Below are 19,683 nucleotides of genomic sequence, written 5' to 3'. Positions count from 1 at the left end.
TCGTCCTGCTCCTCGGTCGCCGCTGGGGCGGCCCCAGGGGCCGGCAGCCTCGTCCCCGATTACTGGATCGACGGCTCCAACCGGGACGCGCTGAGCGATTTCTTCGAGGTGGAGTCGGAGCTGGGACGGTAAGCCGGGTGGGGTGGGGGGCGGCACCCGGGGTGGCCGGGCGGCGGGAGGCGCCCTCTGAATGGCTCCGACGGCCCCAGAGGTACCGGGCGCCTGGTCTCTGCCCTTTGATGTCTACTCGCCCAGAGCCTGCGGTGAGGGAGCTAAGCACCCATTCAGGTGTGCTGGGGCGCCTCGGGGCTCCCAGGCCGGTGCAGCTGCAGGCGGCGGTGCCCCGAGGCCCCCCTCCCACCTCCTCGCTGGCTGCCACTTCCCTCGGGTGACAGCTCCCACCGCACGTGGGCCCTGCTTTCTCAATTGGCATCTCAGCTCACGCTTAGGGCTAGCTTGCTAGAGCAGAACCCTGTTTTTCTAGTTATTATTATATTTTGGGGGGGTGTCCCTCCAAATCATGACTGAATTATTAAATTAGATTCCCCCTCCTTCCCTTCACCAAGCTCTCGAAACCCAAGTGGTACTAGAAATTAAACTTAAATACTATCTTCCCTGCCGAGTCTGCTCAGGAGTGAAGGGGGGGATGAATCATTGAAGAGAGTTGAAGGCTGCATAATGAACTAGCGTGGCTTTAAAGAGGAAGCAGCACATGGGGTCCAGGCAGTGGTAATTAGCGAGAAGAGTTCTGCTGCTCTTCTTTCATGTGCTGGAGTGATTTATTTAAATTATGTATGCAAAAAGCCATCTCCTGTGGGCTGCAGGAAGGTCCCTCATCCCTCATCTGAAGAGCCGAATGCGGAGCGGGTTGAGCTTGGAAAGTCATACCGTTCGTCCTCATATTTTTTATCCATTGAAAAATATTCAGTAGTAATTATTATAAAAAGAAAAAGAAAGTTATTTTCTCTCTCTTTTTCTGCACTCTCCCTTTCTGTAATCCCAGGTAAGGAGACCTCGTTTCCATACTCATTTTAGATCCAGGTCTTTTATCACAGGGAGTCTGAAGATGTAATTTCAACTGTCGACAAGTTACATACAGTATTGGCCCTTAAAACTCTTTTGCAGTTTTATTTTATTTTTCCACTTTTTGTCGAAAGTGGTTTACCTAACACCTTTGTTCTTTTTGCTGCCATTTGCACACCAGGGCACGGTTCTGGATGTTGGTACGTAGTGGGAAGTAAGGACCAACACCTCCCGCTCCAGCCCACTGGCTGTTTGTAGTCAGATCTCTTTGAAGAAATGATGTGTAGAAAGCAAGACTTTCTGACAGTCTTTTGTAACTTTATAAGATATCTAGAAATATTTGAATATTTAATATTGTATACATATGCATCCTGCTTTTGTTAAGTTTTTCATCTGAAGACCTGCAATTGTATGCTTTCACTCCCAAAACAAAACAAAACGAAAAAGCAAGCAACCACCAAAATGCCAAACTCACTAGCATTGAGTCAATTCCTACCCATAGCAGCCAAATAGGTCTGGGTAGAGGTGCCTGCTGTGCGTTTTTGAAACTCGAACTCTTTAGGGGAGTAGAAGTTCTCCTCTTCCTCCCGCATGCATTCACTAGGAGGCTGAAAAATGAAATACCTCTTTCTGTAGGGTTTGCAATCTACCGTCCATTGCATGATGCCTTGGCGGGGAGCAGGGTAGGTACATTTCCGATGAAGGCGATCATCTACTTGAAAATGCTTACTTGGTGTTTCAGAAACACCACCTCATAGAGGAAGTGCCGGTGGTGCTGCAGGGACTGTCCCAGCAGCAAATCTGACTTTTTCTGAGTAACCTCTACTCCAGAGGCCTCTACGAGTCAGGCTTACCATCACCACATGTTATCTTTATGAACAGTAATTTTTGCTTCAAGAAGTTTCCTTCAACTTGAGGAGTGTGAAGGTTGGGAGAACACAAATTACTAAATTGCTCAATGCACACTTTTATGGGATGGAAGGTTATAGGGAAAACCTCAGGAATTAGAAGTTTGTTTTTTTTTAAAAGCTTGATGTTCACATTTTATGACTATTTTTGGAGTTATTATTTTAACAATGAATCACATGTATTCTCAAGACTTATTCTCTTTAGTCTAGTTTTTGACTACCTCAGATGTATCACAAATTAAACTATTTTGAGTAAAAAATAAAAATTCTCACTACTTTTGCCTTGGCTTTTTGTAATCATGTCTATTGTTATGTAAATTCTCTAGGTGTCATTTAATTAAACATTTGAGAAATACCACTTTATGATCAAAGTTGATTTCCCCCCCAAAAGAACTCAAGGTGACTAGTGTTTCACATATAATTATTAAGACTTTTAAAGCCAGAAAATGCAACAGAATTATCACTGTAGGTGTTGGCTGAGTGACAAAAAGTCCTTTTCTTAATGCACTATTGAGAGCATGGAAACTCATTTTGCTTCGAGTCTTAATTCTCCGCCTTGGACTGACTCTCTCTGCTTGTGGTGATTATGAGGACAAAATAATCCACACCGCAGATTAATCGTGACAAAGCTCAACGAACATCACGCTTTGTGTTTTGATGTACCTTTGCAGGTAGCTCTAGGTATTAACTGTGTCCACTACATTACATTAATTTGTGAGTCAAACTGTTCCTGTATGACAATGCTGGAAGCTAGTGGCTCCTAAGTTCAAGACATGTAGGGCGTGCTACCATTGAGGGGACATACCCTGAAGCCGTGTTTGGTTTCTTCCAACTAAACCAAAATCCAAGGAGCTATTTTGGAAGGCCCTACAGGACAGACCAGGCTTGTAAATCTTTTTAGAAGCCGACTGCATGCCTTTGTCCCACAGAGTGGCCTCTAACTGCCAATCTTCCTATTAGTAGTTAAGGTAAGGTGACCAGACGTCCCGCTTTTGGAGGGACAGTCCAATTTTTAACAATTTTCCCCATGTCCCAGGGCATTTTTAAAAAGTCCTGATTTTTGGAAAGAATGCACGACAAGCTAGGGTATACGGTTTTCGGCTGCCATGTGGCTCTTTCGCCAGGATATGAGTTTTATCAATGGTGTCCCGCTTTACCAAGGTTAACATCTGGTCACCTTAATTAAGGGCTTAACTACTGAACTACACAGTCTCTCATTTGGGAGTTTAAAAGGTGCTAAATTCCCAAGGATATGTGTAACCTCTGGAAGCCCCTGGATGGTTACAAAGGCCTGTGCTAGCTACCATAAAGTCTACAAGTAGCCCTCCAGATCTCGGCATACGTGATAGTACTAAGGGGAATGGAGGATGGAGGGTGAGTCATGGTGGTAGGTTATTCAGGAGAATCAAGCACTCTAATATTTCTAAATCCACATTTGCGAATATTGGCTGTGTTTGTTGCAAAGCTTTTAAATATCATGATACATCAACAAATTCAATTCTCCTGAAAAATATAAATTAGCCATGATCCTGTTCAAGGTTCCATATCCCTAGAGAGCAAGTTGGTTCGTTGCCCAGTGATTTGAGAGATGTGCCTTTTAAGAGTTTTTGAGGGAGACAGGAGCCTGCCTCTGATCCGTATTCTGTCCAGGAGGTTGGCAGATGGGGTAGCAAGATTTGGCCTGGCTTGCTCTGTGCTGGGGATTTGGTGCTGTGCACCTGTACTCATGTTCCATTTTTCAGTTATGCCCTACATTTTATTTTTGCTGGTCGCACCAGCTGTAAACCAGATATACTACTCTAAACACACAGGTTCAGGGAAAACCAAGAGAAAGACAAAGCAGGGCAGAAGGAAAGTGCGTTGAATTATTTTGGAATCAAGTTTTCGATTTCCAAACGTTCGATTTGGTGGTTTCTTTAGGACAATGACTTTCTCTTTTCTCTCCCTTCTTTCCTTTTTCGTCTCTCACTCTCTTTACCTGATTCACGATGGGATGTATATTTGTATGGCTAACCAATGTGAGCATCCTATCCTTACACAGGAACCGTTGTATTTAAGTATTCTGGCTGAAGAACCAAATAGATTTAGATAGTGAAAGATGTGTGTGTATGTATTCATAGGAACATACAAATTGAAAGTTGAAATGTTTCATAAAGCACTGTTTATTCTTATTCCTATCAATAGTATCAATATTTTCAAGTCTATCTACTCTATTTTGTTAAAAAATAGTGGCTGGATTCGTGTGCGTTCACTTCCCGCTAATGGGCTGTAACTCAGTATACAAAGTGCTGCTCGAGGCCGTCGACCTGTGCAGTACTGATGAAAGCAGCACTGCATGAGCCGGGTCAGTTAAAAACTGCCCTGCCGGCCAGTTGGCTTATGCTCAGCAGTGCCTTCTCTTCTTGGGGATCCTCGTCCCTTTGGACCTGTCATTGTGATGATCTTGGGTCCAGTGACTCCAGGAAAAGGACCCCCGCCCTGTTTTCTTCTCCCTCAGACTTGTGTGGCCATGACCTTATCTCACTTGGCTTTGGTTTCTTCTTCTCCCCGTGGGAGTATAGAAACTGCCATCTCTGTAGCTTGGAGGTGTTGAAAAAGATGCTACTTTCTGTTGGCAAAGTCCTTTGTGGCTGTGCAATGAAAGGGATTCGGTTTCGCCTTCATTAACCCTTGACCACAGGTGTGTCACAATTAGGAGTGAAATCAAGTTTGATTCAAAGGCATGACATGTCGCCAGCCCATATCCAGCACTAACGTTAACTGCATAATGCTACTAACGGTGGGAATACATTCAATATAGAAAGCCTTACAATCAAGTGAAGGCTCGGATAAGATCATGGTTAGAAACGTGCACTAGTTTCCCCTGTTTAAATGCGCCTTCCTAACTTAAGAATAACTCTTAATTTGAAGAACATACACACAGGTGTTGTCTGCTTCTAAATTCTCCTGGAGAGCTTACTTGAAAAAACAGAAAAGAAAAGCAAAGGAAGAAAATAAACGTTAACCACAAAATAGCTTCAAAGGACTTTCTTGTCAACCCTTTAACCCCAGCAATATCTATCAGACTGTGTGCTCAGAGTAACACATTGTGTTGAGGGGGAGTCAAGTCACAGGCCTTCGCTACTAGTTGTCATTGTTTTCTGGTTTAAGAAGTAATTCCTTCTGGGAGAGCTACTGTGTCTAATAAACAAGGATTCCCAAGTCTTAAACGTTCAAAGTCAGGTTCACTCGGCACAATGTGCTCTTAAATGGAGCCAATGAGCCATACTAATTCAGGCCAAAGAATAACAGCTAGAGCCCAGGTTTAACTAAAATTATATTATTCTTTACCTTAATTAATGTTCATGCTTTGAGAATGCAGGAGCCTATGAAGATTTCATGACTCCAGTGGTTTAATTAGCTGAATGACATCTTAAAAGGGCTGGCCCTCTACCACACATAAAGGATGTGTGCCCTGCAATACGACCATCTTCTTCAGTTGCTAACAGAGAGCGGTGGTTATGTGGATGATATAAAACAGTGAAAGGTTTGGGTCAGAGATTTTTCTCAGTTTTATCATTGGCAAATATCAAAGATGCAAGGGAGCACTCTTTGACGAGAGGGTGATTTGTAAAGACGGGTGAAGGGTCATGCATGTAGTCATGTCTCCTGCCTTTCAGAGCACATTCTGTTCCTGTGAGGGACCCTTCTGGGCACTGTAGGGTGAGTGGCATCCATACTCTTAACCCAAGTTGTGACAACCATAAATATCTCTAAAGAGTTGCCATTCAGTTGATTCCTTCCCCTGGTGACACCATATTTTGGGGGTGGGGGGAAGTGGATTGCCAGGCCTTTCTTGTGAGGTACCTGTTGTTGTTTCATTTCCATCTGGTAAAGACCCAGTGAACAACAGAACAAACCACTGCCTGGTCCTGCACCATCCTCACAATTATGTTTCCGCCCATGGTTACAGCCGCCATGTCAGTTCATCTCCTTGAGGGGCTTTCTTTTTCCCACTGTCCTTCCATGTTACCCAGCATGGTGTTCTTTCCCAGGGACTGGTCTCTGGGTAGACTCAAGCTGCCAACCTTGGGGTTAACAGCCAAACACTTAACCATGTATACCACGTAGAAAATTCTCACTGCCATTAAGTTGATTGCAACTCAAAGAGACCCTGTAGGACAGAGTAGAACTGCCCCTTAGAGTTTCCAAGATTTAAACCTTTAGGGCAGCCTCCAGCTTCATCTTTCACCAGTGGGCTTGAACCACCAACTCTGCAGGTAGCTGCCCAACCCTTAACCCTCAGTGCCACCAGGACTCCTCGTGGTGGTGGTGGTGCTGTTTTGTACCAGTAGGTTTTCACAAATATCTCTGGGGGACAAAATACCACCATCCTCTTTCTCCCCTTTGAAAACCATTGTCTCAGAGCCTGCCTTTTATCCTGCTTTATTCTCATGGCATCCAGGGTAGTGGGGAGCAGGAGGATGTGATAGATGATACTCGTTTAGCTTTATGAAATATCTGTCTGAGTCAAACGTTTCTCCAGTTTTCATGTAATCATCTCTCAAGGTTACTGTCATATGTGCATCCCACCTGTGCTACAATTCGCATAGTATTTTTGTTTAAATCAGCTTACTTTGGCCACCTAAATTAATTTTCACAGAATACTTCCACTAAGTAGAAAAATGGTATTGCTGCCATAAATAGAAACAAGTGGTAAAAATAAATTTCAATAAAAACAAAACTTAAAAAAAAATAAATTGTAGCCAAAGTTGTTTGTCTGCAGAAAGCTGCAAGCCTGAGGATTCTTGTTTTGTTGAGAAAGAGAAGTGATGAAAATTACAGCAGGGTTAGAAGTTGAGACGTAATTGAAAAGGAAGCAATGGTTTCTTATTTGATTCCTTATTACTTAATCCCATGTCCTTGTGTCACCGAACGTTCTCTTCCTCAGAGTTCTAGCCTTTTTAAAAAAAGATCATTTCACTGGGGACTCTTACAGCTCTTATCACAATCCATCCATACATCTATTTAGTACATATTTTGCTGTCATCATTTTCAAAATGTTTTATTTCTACTTACGGTCTAGCCTTTTGAATAACTATGATTTTAGGCAGTTCATAGTGTGTGTGTATGAAAGTGGTGTGGTGTCAACAGGATACAGTTTGAATGAATATGAACAAAAGATCATACTGGCCTTAAGCTTATAGTTATGGCTATTAAGACATCAGTAATACGTCTAATATAAGATAAATAAATACAACTAATATGCAATGAAAGACACAAGAGCTACAGAATTGAGTGATAATTCTGACCGAGAGAGTTGGAAGGCTTAATGGAAAGGAGAGACCTTAAAATTCGTCTCCATTTTTATCTGGTAGAAGTTTGGTGCAGGCGTGTACCAAGTAGAATGCCATAAGGCACAAAACATGACCCAAAGAGTCAGGATATAGAAGGAGCCTTCAAAATATTCTTGGAAAATTCTATTATCTTTCGTTATCTTTTAATTCCATGTTTTTCCATGAACCTTTGAAGCCTCCTCATATAAATAAACACACACACATGTCCATCCATGTTTACATAAATGTATTTATATGGGCACATGTATCACACACACACAAACACACACACACACACACACACACACACACACACACACACACATTGTGTCCAAAATTTACAAAGCATGAACACTGCAATGGGAGATAAGATTGGGAGATTAAATTGATGTCAGATTAAAGAGGAATATAGAGATGTATTTTAAAGATCGAATCTGTCAGTTGTAAGCCAAAGTTGCAGATAAAGAGAAAGTACTCATTGTGCACGCAGAAGGTGGTTTAGAGGGGGTGGGGGCTGTGGGTTGGACTCAAACTTGCCACTAACAGAATGTAGATCAACTTTGAGATGGGTAAAAGAGAAGTTATCATGATAGTTTAAAACAAATCTTACTAAAATGATTGTGCTGCTTTAAAACAGAAACCAAAAACTCAAAACTCTGACAGCCTCTGACTAGATAAGCAAGGTGAAGTGAGGGAGGGAGATCAGCTACCTAGATCAGGTGCAGAGTCTGTGAAGGGCAGACAGAACATAGTTTGGGTTTACGAGCTACAGAATTCTGTGGCAATTAGTCAGATCGGCCATGTCCCAGTGTAAGTGAGGGCACTGATTGTGTTTCAAGAAAACTTGCAGTATACGATCGCAGGGGGACCAGTGAAACACTGATGGCCATGTCAGGGAGAGACACTGAGGGCAGGCGAGGGAAATACTGTTACATAGTCAGTGTGTCCTGGAGGCATGGATGGACATGTGGCTGAAGGAAGGTAGGTGAGGGAGAATCTAGACTCACATGTATAGATTTGACAGAGGATATTTGTAAATATGTATTTATCTTTGCTGCAAGAACACTAAAGTTTGAATTGTATGTCACATGGAAACTATTCTTCACTTACACTGTGTACCCCCGCCCCCCCCACAAAAAAAATCCAAAAAAAGCCCCTGTCAGCTTTGGCCCATGACTCATGGTTAAAATTTCAACACCTCTTTAGTTACATGAGAATTTTATGTTAATATGATATCAATACTTAATTTATTTAAAGAATTGCTTTTAATATTCCTTTCATTTTGAGAATGTCACCACCATCTCAGTTTTTAGGGTGGGCTCGAGCTTGAAACTGATCCTCATCCTTTTTCTGTGTCCTATGTTTATTGAAATGAGCCCTGGGGGCATAGGCTGCAAACGGCCATGTCCATGGTCGGAACCTCCTGGCACTCCAGGGGAGAAAGATGTGTTCGTCTGCTTCTGCAGACAGCCTTAGGAAGCCGGTGCAGCAGGAGTTTTACTTTACCTTATGGGAATGAGTTGCAATCAAATCAAATCAAAGGCAGTGGGTTTAAAATTTTTTTTATTACTATGTCTATTGGAACCATTAGAGTAAACAGTTTTCACCTACTTACCCTGTTGGCTATTTCTTTTTTGTATTTCTTTTACCTAATATTGATTGCATAATTGGTGTTTACCTCATTTAGTGTCTTTAAAAGATAAAGTAGGTTTATTTGAAGTGTGTTAGATTAAACTTCTATGCCCGTTAGCAACTTTCACAGCTAAAGGCTACTTATCAAAGGGTAATTTGCTTTGTATCTAATAATTAAGTAGGTGTCAGGATGATCGTTCTCCCATGATTTGAGGAGTAGCCATTAAATACTGTGCTAAATAAAACATCAATAAAAAGTCTATCTCTAATTAGTAAGGTTTACTTTTTTCTGTTCAATAATGTATTGTGTGTATACTGAATAATATTTCTATGTGCTATGCATCTATCTCCAGTGGCCTAATTGTTGTCTTTAGCTGCTGTGGAGGTGATTATGATGCGTAGTCATCCAGGTGTGCCGAGTTAAAACTGCTCCTAGAGTTTCCAGGACCCTGGTCTGTCAAACACAGGTTGCCAGGCCATTCTTCTGAGGGGTTTCCAGGTGGGTTTGAATCTCTGACCTTTTGGCAAGTAGTCAGGTTCTTAACTGATCGCAGCACCCAGGAACTCCTAGGGCTTTTAAAGTTAGGACCCTGTTTAAATAAGCATAGGAGCCCTGGGAGTGCAGTGGTTAAGTGCTCACCTGCAATGTAGGTGTTTGAACTTGCCAGCTGCTCTCCTGGAGAAAAGTGTAGCAGTCCGCGTCTGCAGAGCTGACAGCAGGGTCTCACTACGAGTCTAAGTCACCCCTACAGCAATGGGTTTGGGTTGGTTCTTAAATAAAGAATCTTTCTAAAAGGTAAATTTACTCCTTGATTTTGGTTAAACTATAGAGCTATAGTAAAGCAACATCACATATTCTGATGAAAGCAGAGATCTCCAGACTGAGATGCCCATTTCCAGGGTATGTGTGATTGAACAGGGTGTTAAAAAAATAGATTCTTGAGCATCTACTTTTGTTTGTGGTTCTAATTTTTTTCTCTTAATTTTAATTTTGGCTATTGTATAAGACGGTGTATCTGTCCATTTAAAGTGGCATATGCACAAGTGTATAATGTGTATTTGTGTTTGCTCTCAGCTGCTGTTGAGTCAGTGCCTGACTGATAGTGGGCCTATGCACAACCCGGTCCTGTCCCATCCCCATATTTTATTGTAGATTGGACCATTGTGAGCCATAGGGTTTTCAGTGGCTTGTTTTTGTGTACACACACACACACACACACACACACACAGTTTGAGGTCACATGCTTAAAAGCATTATGTTGGATGATTGCTGGACCACAGAATGATACTTACAAGTGTGTACTGAATAAACTTCTTTATGTGTGTTTAAATAAGATTCTGCTTGATGAAAACCATTCTAAAGCAAATCTATGGCTCAAAATACAAACACAAAAGAAATACTGCAAGGTGTGTCTTTGTGCGGAAAGGGGAAGTGGGTACACACATACACTTGTTATGCATTTCAAAACTATCTGATGGTTTTGATAAGGACTTACTGACATTGTAACCAAACTGTCACACAGAAGAAAACAGACAAAAAGAAGAGGAATCCAGCTTCCATCTACACTGTAGCTTGAAATTAATTTTGGGTTCAACAATCAAGGAGGGGTGGTCATCTTTCGGAGAGGAAAGGAGGTATTCAGGGGGTTCTTTTATTTGTGTGCAAGAATTTCAGTTTTACCATACCTAACTGACTTCATGACAAACTTTGCCAACTGCTGGCTCAAGCAGCTGAGCGCATTTGCCTGAAGTATTGTGTGCACCGTGCTTGAAGAGTCGTTGGCGTTTAGTGCCGGGATAGTAACTCTGTCAACAAATGCATTGTAACCACCTATTCGTTACATCACGTTTCAGGGTGATGGGTTTTGAAAAATTCACTGGGCACCGAAGTATTTCTCAATGACAACAACAGCACAATGAGTAGACGGACTGTCATGGCATGGTAGAAAACAGTTTCCCCCAAAGTCCCCAAAGGACATGTTCTTACGGTTTTCCGTGCTAGTTTTAAGGTCATACTTCATTAAACTTTACTTCAGTCATGCCATGCTATGGGCAGAACTTGACTCAGGTTACAGAGCAGAACAAAGAGGAGCAGGAGAGAACAAATCTGTTACCTGCAGTGCAGTTTGGGGTGATTTCTCCCTACTTCAGACCCCGTGCAGGAGCCCTGATGGTGTAGTGGGCATGTGTTAGGCTGCGACCCACCTGGACGGCAGTTCAAAACAGTTGGCAGCTGCATCAGAAAAAGGCTGGGCTTTCTACTCCTGTGAACAGTTGCCGTCTCAGACACCCACAGGGGTGGCTATGAGTCAGCATGGCCTGGAGGGCGGCATCGAGTGAGCTTACATCCCTGTGCACGTTACCCTTCAGAACAGAATCTTAGCTGGGAACCTCCTCACACCTGCTGTTGTCTTGAAGGGGCAGTTTCTGACCACGTTACTTTAGTAAGTAATTTACCTGCTTTTATTTAGGACTTTTAAGAGTTGTGCGAAGGGGCTTCTTTCATTGGGATCATTGACCCAAGTTTGACAGGTGAATCTATATGTACATATACTGTCAACCATTTGTTCAAATGAATCATATATATGTATATTTTAATGTTCCCTGTCAGGATAACCACTGAGAAGATAAAATTATGCCATTAAATATGATCAAACGCCAACTATGGAATTCAATCAATCTGCTTGGCCCAGAGTGTTTCAGTCCTAATAGGCCTCCAGAGATTTCTTGTGTGAATGGAAACATTTTCAGTGGCTCCTGTGGGACTCTGGGCCCTTCCTCTCCTTCCCTTTGCCTCATTGCAAACATGTAAGCTAACGATAGAGTTCAGTGAGGTCAATTTCTGAGACGCTCTCTTGAGTATAACTTGTAACTAGAACCAAACTGAAAACAATAGAAATGGAGGCCGATGCTGCCATCCGCTCGCATGCCACCCAGTGAGGCGGACACCTGAGGAGGAAATTATCAGGAGGAGGCACCACAAACCAATGCCTCTGAAAAAAATGGGGCCAAACAGAAGGCTGTCAGCACTGAGCTGAGGGCCAGGGGAGCAGTTGACCTAACGTTCTGACCCAGGCCAGGTGGGGGCAGCAGAGTGCTGGCTCCTACTTGAACTGGCAGGGGGTTAGTAGCGCTCAGGGACTGCGGCCCAAGACAGAGGTGGGCTAGTCTGTTACTCAGCGTAGCTGGGGCATCACCAACTTTTCTAGACAGGTGAGTTGTAAGGAGTGACAGCTAAGAAAAACAAGGGGTAAAGTAGGGAACTGAGGACCAAGGTGCAGGATGCAGAGTAGGAAAAGAGCTAGGATCACACAAATCCTTTGCTAGCGGTGTGCCTTTGGGTATACGTTTGAGCCTTATTCAACCTCATCTACAAAACGGAGAGTGAGATACCATGTACCCCACAGGATTGCTGTGAGGCTCAAATGAGATCATGTACATAAGACCGCGAGTGCAGGACCTGAAGGAGAAGCTTAAAATCATTTGCCACACAAGACACAGTGGGAGGGGATACAGGCTTGGAACTGGACAAGAAGCAAGGTTGCCAGTGGTTTGAATTGCATATCTAGAAGATAAAGTTGCTAAGATTTATTAAATCTAAAATTGCCTTTGAACCCCATCCCTTACCTTCTCTAATCACCATCACGGAGTGTTTAGCAAATGCTTGATGTGGTCTTTATGTATATTGCAAAATATTTCAATTAATTCCGAAGGTGGCTTTCACCAGGACTGTTTTACAGATGAAGCCCCGAGGTTCAGGATGGTGAAGTCACTTGTGTAAACTCGGCGCTGGGAGAAGGAATGGAGGAGGCATACCCACCTTGGCCGCACTGTACTTCTTACTCTTATCTATGGTACCGCTCATGAAATTCTTGTGGCTTGAAATGTCTTCTCCTAATTCATTCGGGACTCTTCCCTGAAAAGGCCTTTTGAGAGATCATCTTCTCTGGGACCCCTTTCCCCATCCTTCAGGGGAGAAGGCTTCTCCTACCTTTCTTGCTTACCTGACATTCATGGACATCGTTGGGTTCGTCTTTGCGTTGACTGTAATGCATCACTGTTGAATGTCTAAAAGAAGGAAACATTGTCTAGTCCCACACGTCTTCATGACCATTGGTTTGTGGCAGTCTTTATTGTGTTAATCGTCTTACTGATGGCCCTCTACTTTACCAAACATGGAGTCCTTCTATAGTGACTGACCTTTCTTGATAATGTGTCGAAAATGAGACTGGAAGTCTCACCATCCTGCCTTTATATAAAACATGTTGGTTGCAGTTCTTCTAAGATTGATTTGTTTGTTCTTTTGACAGTTCAGTCTATATTTAATATTCTTCAACCATGTCACAGTGTAAATACATTCATTCTTATTTCTTTTTAAAATTAGTCCTCAATTATTTTTCATACCTCTGACAATTCAAAAGTTCATGGCTTGGGTCAGGCTGTCTGTACACGCCTGCCCCTAAACTTGGTGGCTTACAGGTAACTGTGCTGTGTTCCTACCCAGTGGGACATCTCCTTGGACAGAGATATTCCATCTGTTCACCTCGCATTCCCACTGCTAAGTCCACTCCATAGTATGAACCTGGACCCATAAGGACTTCCCAAATGTGCAATGGCCAGTGGACAAATACATGTCCAAGGAGTTAGGCAAGCAGCCGCAGGAGAATGATCAGGAGTAAAACTCTTTCTCCTCTCCGCCCCCGCCCCTCCCCAGGATGTTGCGTCTCGCTCTTTCTCGTTAGAATGTCAGGTATCTGAAGGTTGGGCTTCTGTCACTTTGTTCACTGCTGTCTCCCGAACTCCTTGTCCACACCTTGTGTCTGGTGTGTGGTGAACACCCAGCAAATATTTGTTGAATAGGTGAATCAAATTGTACCAACAAGACTTCTGCGGCCGAGGGACGCTGGCCTTTTATCAGACTACTCTCTTTTAAAAGACCCTTGTGTCTAAGTGAGCAGACGTTGCTTGGCCTTCTGTGATTAGGCCATCTACCTCCGAGGTCCCTTCTTGCCACTGCATCTCAATATCCCTGTGTGTTTTATTTGCTTGTGTTTTGTTTCCTTTCTCTGGGTGATTACTCTCATTCTTTAAAAAGTAGTGGGGTGGGGTGGAGAAGAAAGAAAAAAGCTCAATTTAGGACTTGCATAAATGACGAGTAACGCCCTGCACTCTGTTCCTATAACAAAGCCATGTCTTGGCCACAGGAGAAGGGAGAACTAAGGAAGATACCCAAACAAATGGGTTGTTGTTTGTCTCTTTATTTAGTGTATATTATGTAAAAAAAATATTTCCCAGTGTATTACATTTTTCTTAAAAGAAAATAAAATCCATACTCCCCTCCCTTCCCCCCTCCACCAACAAGAAAAATAAAATCAAAACAAAAAAACAAATCACTTCTTGAATTTACTTCCCAATAGGGTCACTTGTTTTTCTGGGCAATGTTTTAATGCATTACCAAAACATGCGTCTAGAGAATTTCGACGTATCCATTCTGACGCTGGCAATCAGGAGCCAGTGGAGGGCTGTAAACGGAAGGCTGTGGTGGGGTGGAGCAGGCAAGCCAGCAGCACAGGGCAGAAAGAAAGTCTTCCGCTGAGCCACCCACAAGCTCCTCCTCATCTGAGTTTCTCTCGGCTTCCCTTTCCCCACCAGAGCCGAGTTCCCGTCTTTTTGCTTTGTTTCTCCCCTGAGCCCTTATTTCTCATTTTGACACTGACCTCCTGCACTGCCATCTATGTCTTCAAAGTCAATCTAATGTAATCTGAGCTCATCTGAACAGTCAAGTTTGAGGCAAGCGATTTTTCTCTTTCTTTCAAGTTGTCTGTTGTTACTCTTGTCCCAGACATTGGACCTCAGGGCGTTTAGTTCTGAAACTCATTTGATAGGGAGCATTAGTTCCCTCATCTGATTCATGCAATGGGACTGGAGCTGACTCGAGCTGCTCTTTTAAAAAATCCTAGGGCTTTCTGGCTCACGGTTACCTTGCTGTACCCTACACCGGGACCCTTTCTCTGTGCCAGCACGAGCTCTCTCCCTCTCTTCTGCCTTCTGGGCACTGTCTCCTTGGTGTCCCACAGTGCGCCCATACCTGTTGGCTTTCCAAGGGCCAGTGCTTGCCAGCTGCTAGCACATGATTTCCTCGGCAGCTGGCACAGAATTTTCTTGTTGCCAACTAGAAAGAAGCTCAGCTCTTAAAAAACGGGAACGTGGTCCATCCGGAGTAGCACATGCTTCTGTCAGGATTTGACTCTCCCTTCGGGGACTGCTCCCATGATCACGTTGGGCACCTCGCTCATCTGTGAATGAAGATCATGATTAAACGAGGTCAGTGAATTCATTATAGGTCGTAAGTGCCCAGGGAGCAGCTGCCGTTACGGGTATTGATTCTGGAACTGCTCTTTGTGAAGATGGGGGGATCGTGGGTGATTGGACGTCACCACCCTTTCCAGACGTCACCTGATTTCAAGGTTCAGGGACTTTTCACTGTAGGCTTTAGTAAGAGGCTGCTGTTGCTTGCAGCTTCTGGCCAGTGACCCAGGGACGGCCAGTGTGCGATATTTGCAAATCTGTTGTTCATAGTGCTCATGCTGAAAAGCATTTGTGGTGTAACCTTGAGGGTTTCCACATCTGCAGACGAGAGGACAGTCGGGGGTGTTTAAGATGACTGCTGTATAATTTTCACAGTTGGCTTTGCTTTCAGGAAGGATGTTAAAATTAGAAAATATTAATGTTTTTGTTGCTCTGAGGGCTAATTTGTGCTAACTTTATCTCTTTGTCATAGCTTCATTAATTTTTTATTTAGACTAATGCATCCTTTACCAGAAGTTAAATACTCAGACCCATGTTCAGATACACATTAACCTGCGTGTTCCTCAGAAATAGCGAAGAACAGACTCCCGAGAAATATTTTAGGGTATACAAGATGCATCCATAGTAATATTACAGGTATATAATAGGTAATATTACAGGTATGTAATAGGTAATATTACAGGTATATAATAGGTATAAATTTTCTGTTTTTCAAAAATCCAATAGAAGAGGCATCAGATATTTATATAATATCATTATTGATATTACCTAAAAAACCAGTTCATCATTTCTTTAATTCTGGAGTGACATTCTACCGAGGTGGAGGAATTGTAGGTGTTTGGCTGTCACCAACCAGACACTCCAAGATGTCTTCTGACTCCAAGATTCTGGAAGTAAAAGCAGGGCTGCAGCCATGTACAATGGACCTGTGTCTCCAACAGATATTAGTAGAAATCCCAATGGCAAACTATGGTGATGGAAAAATACATTGCAACTTTGGATACTTATTAGTAGTCCATTGTTAATGAAAGCGTTTAACGACGATGAGCCTCATTTTCCTAAATTGTACAGTGGAAATACTAGTGTTTTTCTTACAGCATTTTGTAAATACCCCCAAAAGAAAAAGTACATGGCTCTATTTATTTAGCAAAGTGATTGCACATAGGGCATGAGGTATTTGTCTTTTTATTTATTTATTACTAGGAAGAATACTCCAGACTTTATTGGATCTCGCTAGTTTTTATGCTAATGTTCTATTGTAGCGACAGGAGTCAATCCAGGGAGCACATCGCCTGAGTAATTTTTAACACTTTATTGGGATATAATTCACATACTATACAATTCAGTGGTTTTAATATATTAAAGAGAGTTGTGCAGTCATGATCACAATGAATATTAGAACATTTTCTTCATTGTTTTGCAATTATTATTAGCTTTCCATGCCCCCAGGCTTCTCTGCCCAAAGACTCAGGAACTATTAATCTAGGTAGATACTGTCTCTATGGAGTACCTATCTTGGATTTCATTTAAACAAAATCATACAGAACACCCCTCCCCCCACCACAACATAATAAAACAGAAAAAACTCAATCCAAGAGAAATCAGAAGATAATAGAAACTGTAGCAAATTAAAAATGGATCAAAAGATAGAACATTATAATACATTAAATGTCGATCTAAGACAAGCCTTTAAGACCACAAATGCTAATCTTTCTGATAGCCAGGTACCAGTATCAGAGAATCCCATCATCTGAAGCTGAAGGCGGGAATCGTATCAGAGTCTAAACTGTGAGAATGTGGTCTGCAGAATGGCTATGGATGACAGTGGGCGCTAAAGATGCATTTGTGGGAACTCCATAGGAAATACACCTCTGATGATTGTCCTCTATGCATAATAGAGGGATGGGAAGAAAGTGGTTACTAAATAGAGTGCACTGAGAAATGACTTAGAAGATCAAAATGATAAATCTGACTTGAACAGTCATAACCTTGCCAAACCCTCTGATGCACATTAGACCTGATGTGGTTTTCAACATTTTCTGTAGTGTGTGTGTGTGTGTGTGTGTGTGTGCGCGCGCACACGTTCGTGCTTTGTGTTTGTTCATATCAGGGTTTATCTCAGATGTATTCTGTCATTGCAAGGTCAGCTTCTTGAATTTTTTGTTGTGTCTTTCTGATTTTCAGTACATGACACCCTGGATTGATAAACCTATAGGGACAGCAAGGAGAATAGGGTTTCTGGGGGGACAGTGGTGGGGGTGGGGTAAAGGGACCTGATGTCAAGGGGTTTAGGAAGAAAAATAATTTTTTTGAAACAAAAAACTGATTGTGGCAGCAATTGTATAATAGTGCTTTATGTGATATGATTATCTGTATTAACTCCCAAGAACACGGTTTTGAAGAAAAAGGAGCAACAAACAACAAAACAGAGAATGGAATGCTTTCTTGCCTTATATATGGCTTCATCTGATTTCCACATGACATCACGGGTACTGTCAACGTTCTCCATGTGGGTAAGAGTTTACCAGGCTTCTCCAGTGAAAAGTTACTTCCTTTCTTTTTCTTACTCTTCCTAGGCTTTCAGAATAGAGTCAGCCACAGGTGGAGTCTATCTTGGAAGGGTGGGCAGTTCAGCTTCACATCCAATTGTTCTCTATAAAGAAGATTCCTGAAATATTATTAATATCGCTAAAATTTTTATATGTGTACAAAGTGATCGGTGGTTTTAGTCTATTTTCTAAATAGCTCATAAAAATCCTACCACCACAAACCATGGAATTGCCAATATACTAAACAGTGAGAAGCTTTGAATCTTGCAGGGAAATCTGTCCTTAGAACCTTGCACTCAGACAAGGGAGATAATTGGGAATGAGAGTTTAAGGGGAAGGAATGTGAGGCCAGAAAGCCTCTTCTGTCTTGATATGTCCATATGGCTCAGGTGCACAATTCATCATGGGAACAGCCCTTGTTTCAGACAGGCTGCTGGAATTCTTCATCGGAAGATTGGCAGGCAATTTTTGGTGCAAACCACTCAAAAATGAGTCCACTACCTCTCACTCCATACGGTAATTACAACAAAACCCACTCTTCTACTCATGTGCTAGCTTCAGTAAATGTTAACCCTTTTAACCTGGCTTCATGCCCTGAACCATCAGAGGCATTCTATAATCCTTCTTCTCCTTTAACTCCACTAATAGGTCATATTCCAGCACTTAATAGATGCATGACCCTTGCAAGTCAGTTACCTTTCTGCACCTGGGAACAGGCACAGTCACTTCATGAGGTTAGTCTGGAGATTCAGAAAGATAACGTGTTATCAAGCACTTGGCATAGTGCCTAACCCTTGGTACACATCCAGTAAAGTGTTTAGATATGATTCTGGCTTTAAACTTTATTTTTATTTATTTAAAACATATCTTAAATCAGCCCTCTACTCGGTATGGCCACTGGTGATTAGGGACTTGTTCCTGAGTTGATGTACTGGTATCTTAAACCGTATTTTCAGTCCACCCACCCCTTTCTTACTTTGCTAGGAGGAGGAGTTTTCCAAGGCCAAGTTTGATTATGCCACTTGCTTGCTTAAACCTCTTTAGTACTTTCTGTCCTATCCAGATGTGGAACTTTTTGCATGGGCTGTAAGCCTTTTCCAGACATCTTCCATGTGGTCTTTCCTGTCTCATTCCCACCATGTCTGCATTCTCACCACAAGACCCTCACTTATCCTCATCCAGGATGGATCCCCTGCCAGGGTGCCTATGTACATGCAGCACCCGCACTGCTGTCTCACCAGTCACACCTCTCTCATCCACACCCCCTCTCTTATGTTTCATAAATGCTATTCAATTCTCTAAGACATCGTAGGTAGTATCTCAGTGAAGCCTTGCTTGACTCAGAGGTCAGGAAGCTGTTCTCTGTCCCTGTTGTATTGCAGTGAGGTTTGTCTTCTTTATCTTATGGCCTGGGACTCACCTGCGACATAATTTTCTATGTGCCTTACAATCACTGGTAGGGGGCATTTTTTTTTTTTATTGTAGAAACAAAATTTTGTGACATCCTCACTACCATTGTTATATTTGAGCTGTGTGTCAATCCGTCATGTGCCGTGGGTCAATCCATCTCATTGAGGGGTCTTCCTCTTTTTGCTAACCCTCTACCAAGCCTGGCATCATTCTGCAGAGACTAGCCCATCATCCGACGTGACATGTCTGCAGTACATGAGACAAAATCAAGCCACTTTTGTTTCGAAGGTGCATTCTGGCTGTACTTCTTCCAACACAGGTCAATCAGTCCTTCAGACAGGCTGTGGTATAGTCAATATTCTTGGCCAACACCAGAAACCAAAGACATCAGTTACTTTTTGGCTTCGAAGTGCAAACTGTTTGCATCTGCCGAGAAGCCTCAACCAACCTCTGAATCCTGGGTTTTCTTGTGCCTTTCCCCTAAAGTTTTCTTGTTTTCACACACAGTATTTCTGGTCTTCAAGAAACTGTTACAGA

At 42.5% G+C, this 19,683-nt stretch overlaps 1 protein-coding gene across 1 annotated transcript in view; it reads left to right on the top strand.

Annotated features, from left to right (window-relative positions):
- Positions 1 to 19,683, top strand: part of CAMK4 (calcium/calmodulin dependent protein kinase IV) — a gene marked incomplete at its 5' end in the record, with an annotated part of 309,547 nt that continues 289,864 nt past the window's right edge. Inside the window, one exon of the mRNA XM_004706636.3 lies at positions 1 to 128. Coding sequence (XP_004706693.3) covers positions 1 to 128 — 128 coding nt within the window. The remainder of the gene's footprint in view (positions 129 to 19,683) is intronic.

This window comes from Echinops telfairi, unplaced genomic scaffold (assembly GCF_000313985.2).
Source record: "Echinops telfairi isolate 266 unplaced genomic scaffold, ASM31398v2 ScPeMD7_7469;HRSCAF=8507_1, whole genome shotgun sequence".
In the NCBI taxonomy this organism is placed as follows: Eukaryota; Metazoa; Chordata; class Mammalia; order Afrosoricida; family Tenrecidae; genus Echinops; species Echinops telfairi.
The sequence above is the reverse complement of the archived record's forward strand: the minus strand, read 5'-3'. Positions and strand labels throughout refer to the sequence as shown.